The sequence below is a fragment of the Triticum dicoccoides genome, chromosome 1B (assembly GCF_002162155.2).
Source record: "Triticum dicoccoides isolate Atlit2015 ecotype Zavitan chromosome 1B, WEW_v2.0, whole genome shotgun sequence".
NCBI classification, from domain to species: Eukaryota; Viridiplantae; Streptophyta; class Magnoliopsida; order Poales; family Poaceae; genus Triticum; species Triticum dicoccoides.
In genome coordinates, this window is record NC_041381.1 from 350,846,128 (window position 1) to 350,855,321 (window position 9,194).

The 9,194-nt window shown below is 41.0% G+C and overlaps 2 protein-coding genes across 3 annotated transcripts in view; both read left to right on the plus strand.

Moving 5' to 3' along the window:
• LOC119334827 (mediator of RNA polymerase II transcription subunit 16-like) overlaps window positions 1–5,089 on the plus strand; it is a 10,114-nt gene extending 5,025 nt beyond the window's left edge. For both annotated transcript variants that reach the window (XM_037607306.1, XM_037607308.1), the window contains exons 10-16: window positions 152–234; window positions 1,290–1,526; window positions 1,846–2,023; window positions 2,209–2,735; window positions 3,307–3,483; window positions 4,020–4,403; window positions 4,510–5,089. In XM_037607306.1, coding sequence (XP_037463203.1) covers window positions 152–234; window positions 1,290–1,526; window positions 1,846–2,023; window positions 2,209–2,735; window positions 3,307–3,483; window positions 4,020–4,403; window positions 4,510–4,650 — 1,727 coding nt within the window. In that variant the 3' untranslated portion in view covers window positions 4,651–5,089. The remainder of the gene's footprint in view (window positions 1–151; window positions 235–1,289; window positions 1,527–1,845; window positions 2,024–2,208; window positions 2,736–3,306; window positions 3,484–4,019; window positions 4,404–4,509) is intronic.
• A 519-nt stretch (window positions 5,090–5,608) lies between these two features.
• LOC119334853 (trafficking protein particle complex subunit 13-like) overlaps window positions 5,609–9,194 on the plus strand; it is a 6,414-nt gene continuing 2,828 nt past the window's right edge. The window contains exons 1-8 of the mRNA XM_037607309.1: window positions 5,609–6,051; window positions 6,135–6,219; window positions 6,824–6,954; window positions 7,047–7,149; window positions 7,248–7,262; window positions 7,834–7,979; window positions 8,102–8,297; window positions 8,451–8,525. Of these exons, the coding sequence (XP_037463206.1) occupies window positions 5,693–6,051; window positions 6,135–6,219; window positions 6,824–6,954; window positions 7,047–7,149; window positions 7,248–7,262; window positions 7,834–7,979; window positions 8,102–8,297; window positions 8,451–8,525 (1,110 nt within the window). The 5' untranslated portion in view covers window positions 5,609–5,692. The remainder of the gene's footprint in view (window positions 6,052–6,134; window positions 6,220–6,823; window positions 6,955–7,046; window positions 7,150–7,247; window positions 7,263–7,833; window positions 7,980–8,101; window positions 8,298–8,450; window positions 8,526–9,194) is intronic.

Here is a 9,194-nt window from a genome sequence, read left to right on the forward strand (position 1 = left end):
GGGGGGGTTAAATCATTTTGTTTGGATGTTTACGGCTTAAGCAAATGGACGTCTCTGTTTTTAGTATATACTACTATTTGCTCCAATATGGTTGGCAGCAGGTGCAACATTTATGCTCAGCGAGAAACTAAAATCCTTCTCTTCATTTCAGTCTCACTTAACAGTGTGATAGCTTTGCTGGATACGGACTTCCATTGTCTTCCAACTATGCAACAGAGGCAGCAACACTGTCCTGTAAGTGGTGGTGGTGTATTTTGCTATGCACAGTTTGTAGCACTGGCCTTCAATTACTCATTATTTATATTCAACTTGCTTACTTATGGAGTATGTAATAGATGTGTCAAATTATCTTCTTCCATTCTTGAGATAGTGCATTCATCAATTAGCATGATGGGTTCTTCTACCACTTTTTACCCTTGCAATTACAAAGGAGATGCATACACTCCCTTCACTCTTTTTTTTGTACTACTAGTCTTTTGACTTGCAAATTTACTGGAACTACTTTGAGTTGTGGTGAGATTACTTAAAACACATGTAAGCCATCCACATCATCAAGCGCACACAACCAATCCACTTTTCACTTTCCACTTCCCACCACATCATCAAGCGTGCATGCAACCATTCCATTTTCCACTTCCGCCACATGCAAACTCTCCCTATTATTATTTTCATCTTTTGAACAAGAAATAATTGAACTTGAATGTCACAAGGCAATATAACATGCATCCATCCTCCATTTACCTCTTAAGTTTTCTACCATCATATGGTGAGAGTGTTCCGCGGCATTATTTTCATATGTTTCAATTTTATTTTCAATAATGCCGATGCTATAAATTTCCGCAGCAACGCGCGGGGCGTTATCTAGTTACTGAAATAGCTGGATATTTCAGTAATAATAATATTTTTGTATATCTCCAAATAGCCAGTGCAATATGCTCTAACAGAATCCTTAGAGAGAGAATAGTCACATGCCAATCACCTGTACTTTGTAGATGTTTGGACGGATAGGTTATTTAGTGATTAGAGGTAATTTATATGCATAAGCATCCGATAGACATCGGTGCATTGTCATGCAGCTATGCTAAAGATAGTACCTTATATGTTGTACTTCCTCCGTCCCAAAATAAGTGTCTTAACTTTAGTACAACTTTGTACTAACATGTTAGTACAAAGTTGAGACACTTATTTTGGGACGGAGGGAATACATGGCAAGAAAAGTGGTTTTCTTGGCAGTATGGATTAATCTATTACTTTCTAACACCTGCGATTGATTGATTTGCTGCATGCAGAACCTTGATAGGATAAAGTGTAGGTTGTTGGAAGGAACTAATGCTCAAGACGTAAGAGCACTTGTGTTGGACATGCAAGCAAGATTGCTTCTGGATATGCTAGGCAAGGGAATAGAGTCTGCGCTGATAAATCCATCAACCCTGCTACCTGAACCCTGGCAAGCTTCTAGTGAATTGTTGTCTAACATTGAGCCTGACAAAATGACGGTTGACCCAGCTCTACTTCCAAGCATCCAGGTCTACTTTACTTCCCGTGCTTTTCATTTCGTTGTCATAAAGCTTGATTTATTACCATCCATTGTTTTTATTTTGACAAGTGCTTTGGGAGCATTGGTACTTTGGAGATTTTTATGAACACCTGTACGTAGATGGTATTAAATTTCTTTCATCATGAGCATTGCTTTCCCTAGGTTAGTTGAAATCATGCCCAACTCACCAACTGCCGCTCATTCTCTGACTAAATTGCGTTATTACACATTTCAACATAAGCTGCATGCATAGAAACTTACATGTTGTTAATCTGTGGATGTACTTATTTTTTAGCACTGGAATGCAGGGTTATGTTGATGCTGTTCTAGATTTAGCATCACATTTCATCACACGCTTGCGGCGTTATGCAAGCTTCTGCCGGACTTTGGCTAGCCATGCTGTAGGAGCATCTTCTAGTTCAGGGAATTCGAGGAATATGGTTACTAGTCCAACCAACAATTCTCCGGCGCCGTCAAATAATCAAGGTTAGTTTTTTATTCCTTCCATTTTATTAAAATTTCAGCGTTTCTGTAGTTTCTGTGCAGAACAGAAACACCTTGAAATGTTCTGTTTGCCATTTCATGTTCTACAAATGACTGAGTTGCTTTTATATTTTCTGATTTAGCATTGCTGCTTAGCATTTGATACTCCTGTCTCCTGCAATTTACAGGTAATCAAGGTGGAGTAGCATCTGCGACAGGGAGCTCACAAATGCAGGAGTGGGTCCAAGGTGCCATTGCTAAGATTAGTAACAATGCTGATGGCGCTGCCAATGCCGCACCAAATCCAGTTAGTGGGAGGTCATCATTTATTCCTATAAGCATCAACACAGGGACTTTTCCCGGGACACCTGCTGTCAGGCTTATTGGAGACTGCCATTTCCTTCATAGATTATGTCAGTTGCTGCTATTCTGTTTGCTTTTTCGGAGGAGGCAATCACCAAGATTACTCGCAAATGCACAAAAAAATCCTGATTCTGCCATGCAGAAAATACAGCAATTGATGAACAGTAAAATAGAGGTCAGTAGTTCTGCTATTTCTGGTGTAAGATCTGGTCTAGGGGCTGCCAAAGTGGAAGATGGTGCAGCTACACGTGGACAGTTGGTTCTTGGAGCAAAGGGGCTTGAAGAAAATCCAATGGGCAAATCTGTTAGAATTGGTTCTGGCAATGCTGGCCAGGGCTACACGTCGGATGAGGTAACAACAGTAATATATGAACAAAGTAAAAAAGTCACATATGTTGGAGAGAGAGGGGACAATGCCCACATTTCAGCTTATGTCAGTTGTCAAAGTTAAATCACACACCAAACAGGCTTAAAATTATTATTTTTATCTGATCATTTGACAGATAACAATTATAAGTTACTGAAAATGTTACTGCACCTCCATTTGAACATTCTTCTCTAGTCCCTATAGTTTCTTGACAAAAACATCTGTATAAGAGCCATTACATGGTGTATTATATCTGTATGTTACCTGGAAACTGTGAGTCAGCTAGCTTGTTCAGAGCCACTGTAAGACTGATTACTTGGATAGTTTACTTTGTTGTATTAATCTACCCAGTTGATTACTGCGGTTTTACTAACCGTGTATTACTGTAAGACAGTAAGATCTGATTGGATAGTTTATCGATGATATACTGCAGTTTCACTAATTACTTGGACTCGGGATTTTCTACATGCTTCTACTGCAGTTTCACTAATTATTTGAACTCATGAAATGCTTGATTGCATATCTGACAACTACATAATTTGTTGCGTTGTTGCAGGTGAAGGTTCTATTTCTCATATTGGTTGACCTTTGTCGAAGGACATCAGGCTTGCAACACCCATTACCTGTTTCTCAGGTTGGTACTAGCAACATAATTATAAGGCTGCACTTCATTGACGGCACTTACACTGTGCTCCCTGAGGTAGTGGAAGCATCTCTTGGTCCCCACATGCAGGTACACAGTTTCTCAACGAACCTTCATCCGTTTAAGAATTTACGTATATGTGTGAGTGTCCAACATTTAAATAATAATATGTGACAATAATAATGGTATATTGTCTGGGAGAAAAAGAGATTGTAGTATTCTATGTTCTCTGCTACTTATACTTGCCCAAGTTAATGGTGGATTGAGTCCCTAACAGAATATTACTATATTCCCTAAAAGAATAATCAGCGACAATTAAAATGGATCGGAGGGAGTACAGCTTTGTACTAAATCGGCGACATTTAATATGGATCGGAGGGAGTGCTGTTTTTTAGTGGCCCGGGTGATTCCGATACTTACAATATACAACCTCAGTAAACAAGTGCCAAAGATAATAAAAACCAAGTGAAACAGTGTTAACATACTATGGGGGTGGGGCAGGGGCATGTGGGTGGTTGTAACTCATTAGATGTTCAGAGGCTCGCAGCTATTATTTATGGGTCTCATTTCCAACGAAGTGTGTGGAGAGGTGTATGCATTTTATTTCACTTTGTATTTTTATGCAGAATATGCCGCGTCCACGGGGAGCTGATGCTGCTGGTCTTTTACTTCGAGAATTGGAACTGCAACCTCCTTCTGAAGAATGGCATAGGCGCAACATGTTTGGAGGACCCTGGTCAGAACCAGATGATCTCGGTCCATTGGATAATATGCCACATCTGAAAATAGGTGGTCATATCAACCCTCACTTGTCTGACATGGAAGAGGAGGGTAAAACTAACTTTGGGATTCAAAGTCTTTGGCCAAGAAAGCGCCGGTTGTCTGAAAGAGATGCAGCATTTGGTCTGAAAACATCTGTAGGTCTGGGAGCTTATCTTGGCGTGATGGGGTCTCGGCGAGATGTCATCACAGCCGTGTGGAAAACAGGACTTGATGGTGAATGGTATAAGGTGAGTATGCTTAGATTCGCTTCGCGATCTATTCTCATTCTTGTTTTTTGAACTAGCGTTATCAGTTTATTCTATCCAGTTTTGTGTCTAATCCTCTCTTCTGCAGTGCATTCGATGTTTGCGGCAAACTTGTGCATTTGCACAGCCTGGTGCCCCAAACATGGCAAATGAACGGGAGGCGTGGTGGATCAGCCGGTGGACCCAAGCATGTCCAATGTGTGGTGGGTCATGGGTGAAAGTTGTGTGATCGCCGTCTTCCGTGATTACTTCACCATGCTGATTCTTCTATAGTAGTTGCCGCTTGGCCAAATCTGAACGAGCATTGTTGGATCCTATGTTGGATAATTTTGTACCCAACAATTAGATCATTGGTCTCATGCCCCAGCGCTGTGGTTTACCTCCAGAGACCAAAAGCTTAAAGCAGATACAGAGACTTGGCTCTAACGGCTATGTAAAAGTATAGTAATATTAGGGGAGATGGCAATGTTTGTATTGTGCGTTTCTTATGTGTATAAATGTATCACAATGTTCGAAGGAAGCTGTTAGATACACATATTGCTAGTGCTGGATGTAGCTAAATTGCTAGGGGAGTTTGACTGTTTCGATAAAAAAAACTGTGCAATCTTATGTAAATTTTTGTGAATGTTATGTTCTGTTAGATGAGACGGAAGCTGCAGTTGTCACTACCCAGTTCCTTGGCATCGTATGTTCTTGGGGCAAACTCCTCCTTTGATTCAAAGAACGATTGGAAACCTTACGATTGAATTCCTACGCTGGTCGTTTTGATTCGTATGATTGAATTATATGTTTTTTTTTCTAAGCATACCTTTGTATTACATTCCATACGAATTTCAGCATCCACTCAAACCTCTTAAAAGGAATCCTTTGTTTTTCCTATGATGATGCAGGCAAACCAAGTTTAATGTATAGGATTCAAAAGAACATGACAGCAAGTCAGCAACCTATGTTTTCCCTTTTGTGTGTTCTGAAATTCTACGAATCAAAGAGTCCCTTGATTTTACGGTGGTGTTACACTTTGTTTCCCGATTTCTTTTGCTGATGTGATCGTGCTGTTCGTCCTGTTAGGTTCGAAGTTTACAATTTTCTCAGCTCCAGCGCGATTTCTTTTGAACTAATTTAAAGTACGCTCTTTTAAATAGATAGACGAATTTTAATTGCACTTTTCGTTTCTTCTTAACCAGCTTAGTCTGTAGAGTGCCGCGAAACCGCGACGCGACTTCAGAAACGAGATCACGCATCCATCCAGATCTCTCTGCACATCGCCGGCGATGTCGTCGCCCTATACCGGCACGCAGCAGCCGTCCCCGGCGCCGCACCAGCTGCCGGCGGCGCAGCAGAACCATTCGCTGGCGTTCCGGGTGATGCGGCTGTCCCGCCCTTCGCTGCGGCCCGACCCGGCGGCGCTCCTCCGCTTCGACCCCCGCGACGTCTTCCTCCCCGAGGACGCGCTCACCTCCCCCGACCCCTCCGCCGCCGCCGACTTTCTTCAAGGCCTGCTCCACCCGCCCGACTCCGGCGCAGCCACCACCGTCCCCGGGGACTTCACCTTCCGCGATCGCTTCCTCCTCCACGACACTGCCGACGCCCTCGCGCCCCCCGGCCTCCTCGTCCTCCCACAGGCCTTCGGGTTAGCCATTTCCATTTCCTTCTAGAATGTTGTGTGCAGCTCTAGACGAGAACCTGCGCTGATGCTTCTGTGTCTGTGGCTAGGGCGATCTATTTGGGGGAGACATTCTGCAGCTACATCAGCATCAACAACAGCTCTGGCTTGGAAGCCAGGGAAGTCATAATCAAGGTGTGTTGATCCACCGCTCTCTTTTTGTCTCACGAAGTTTCAAGTGCATTAGATCATTTGTAGAGAATTGCGTCAATTTTTGACGGAAGCATTGCTTCAGTTGGTCGAGTTAAACTGCTAGGTTAATACTTTTGGAATCTCGGATCAGTGTGATGCTGCATGCTTAGACTTAGTTCTTGCCGCTGTGGTCATGCCAAACTTATTGCTGCAGTCATTACCAAAGAGCCTTAGTTCTCATTGCTGCATCCATGACCTATCGTTAAGGTCGATTACTGGATCGCCTTGCTACTGTCATGAATGTTCAGTTACTGGATTATTCAGTTGTAATTTGTACGTTGCAGTTTCAGTATGGTGTTTGATCAAGTCAAACTAGAACTGATGATATGAGGTCGGCACACACACAAGTAGTATCATTAGTTTGGATGGTTGGTCTTAGCTCTTGTTATGCATATACGATAGTTCTGTTCATAGATTTGCAGGTTTCTCTATCTTAAATTTATGATACTTATGCATTCCCTTTGCGGTGATATGCATTGTGGACATTGCTCTCATACAGTTTCGTCTTAATCTGTCACAAAGTTTGACCGAGCTTTACTTGCTTTAGGCAGAAATACAAACTGAGAGACAGAGGATACTTCTCCTGGATACATCAAAATCGCCTGTTGAATCGATTCGATCAGGGGGTAGATATGATTTTATCGTGGAGCATGATGTCAAAGAACTTGGCGCACATACGTATGCTCCTTTCCTTTTTTAACTTCCACACCTGTTGCTTTCGTGATAGCAATCTTGATTGTTTATTTGATTTGGGCGGTTATTGAATCCAGGCTTGTCTGTACTGCTTTATATAATGATGGTGATGCGGAGCGTAAATATCTTCCTCAGTTCTTCAAATTCACTGTTTCAAACCCATTATCTGTTCGAACAAAGGTACTTTACTTCTCCAGTTCTCCTATTTATATATGCATGTATCTGATCTATGTTCTGTAGGTCAAATCAATAATTTGGGTTTCACCATTTTTTTCCAGGTTCGCACCATCAAGGTAGGTTACCTCATTCTTCACAAGTGTAAATGTAACTGTAAGTCCTTTGATTAAATGTAGGTGTCTTCTTTAGGAGTCATCAAATGATATGTTTCCAAGGATCTTTACACATTTTCCTCTAGATTATTAGTTTCCCTACTTAATTTTGCACGCTGAGCTTAGAATGTAACCTTGTAGCAATAGCTGTTCACATTTTCTTTTCATGCTTGCTATTTTTTTCGCCCTCTTTTTGCCAGCTCAGCTTTCTGCTGAGAATCATCTGTAAACTGTTTTTTTACTTCCGCCTTCTTGTCGCCATCTTGAAGGGTGTAGGGGAATAAGACTTCAGGGAACTGTTTATTCCGTTAAACCTGTAGTACTGTTTATTTTTTGACGTTAAACCTATAGTACTGTTATTCTGTTATTTCTGTAACAACCTATTACCTTAAATCGATGGGGTTATTCCCTTTAAATTGTTTAAATTCATGGGTTTAGTCCCTTAAACCTATAGTACTTCTATTGTGTAGTCCATTTTCATTTATTAATTCACCATGGCAATCTTGAACTCTATATAGTTGATCCATGTTGACAGGATACTACATATCTGGAAGCCTGCATAGAGAATCATACAAAATCTAACCTTTACATGGATCAAGTAGATTTTGAACCTGCCCAACAGTGGAGTGCTACAATACTGGAAGCTGATGAACACCCCTCAGTTGTGAAGTCTACAATACGGTAAGTCAGTGCTGAAAACATGCTCGTCTATTTCAGCATGTTGACTCTGTCATGTCTTTTTTTTGCGGGGACTCTGTCATGTCAATAAATGAATGGCTAGTCCAAGTTTTATTTTTATACAGGGACCTCTGCAAACAACCAATTCTGATTAGAGCTGCAGGAGGAATATACAATTACTTATATCAGCTCAGACCATCGTCCGATGAGCCTGGTCAAATCAAGACAGAGGGTAGCAGCATACTTGGTAAATTTCAGATTACATGGCGGACAAATCTTGGTGAACCAGGCCGCCTGCAAACTCAGAACATTCATAGCACTGTCAGTAACTTCCTGTCGTCTCTTTTGATATTTATGTTACGTGTTGACTACAATGATATCTAGTTTGTTTCACTATTAAAATTGAGAATGAAAATGATGTGCAAGCTCTTTAGTTGAACTCATTACTGGTTTTTTCACGCCTTTTTTTGTCAGCCTACTCCAAGCAAAGATGTTGACCTTCGTGCTGTGAAAATTCCACCTGTTATATTTCTAGAAAGACCATTTATGGTAAGTGATTTATTAGTTAACAGTTCATCCAAAATCTTGCAGCCTAAACTACTGTAGCCCAAATAGTCAGTTAATACAGTTAATGATGCATGATGGTATTTCCTTTCACAATTTCTGTGGAACGGCAAAATCTTAGGTCTTGTTCTGTGAAGTTTAACAAAGCTTTCTTCTTCAGAGTACTAGATGGAGGTTAATAATGATTGAGTTTATTTCTTCTTTTCCTTCTAACAATATACAGCTAAGAATCTCTTAGCTTATCCTGCTTCTGGGTATCAAACTGAGTTAGTCTTGCAATTTTTCTGCTGGGTCATGTGGATGTGGATCCTCTATACAGCCCATCTATATTTTATTTTACTTTATATATTAATATATGTTTACTAGGGTTCTTACCTGATATTCCCATATAAAAATGGGCCAGTCTGAATCCACTTTGTCAAGTATTTGTTCATTCATGTCCCAGATATTATCTTTTCCTAGCTAGCTTGTGTAATTGCAGCCACCGGTGCCAGCATATGTCACAGTGGATCTTAGCCAGTGGCGGAGCCAGAAACTCAACGTAGAGGGCGGCACACTAGTCATATAATGTTAGACTGGGCCAAATCAACTAAATATTGCTTATTTTCTCAGATAAATAGAGGATTAAAGCAGTAATACATGTATTTGTGAGAG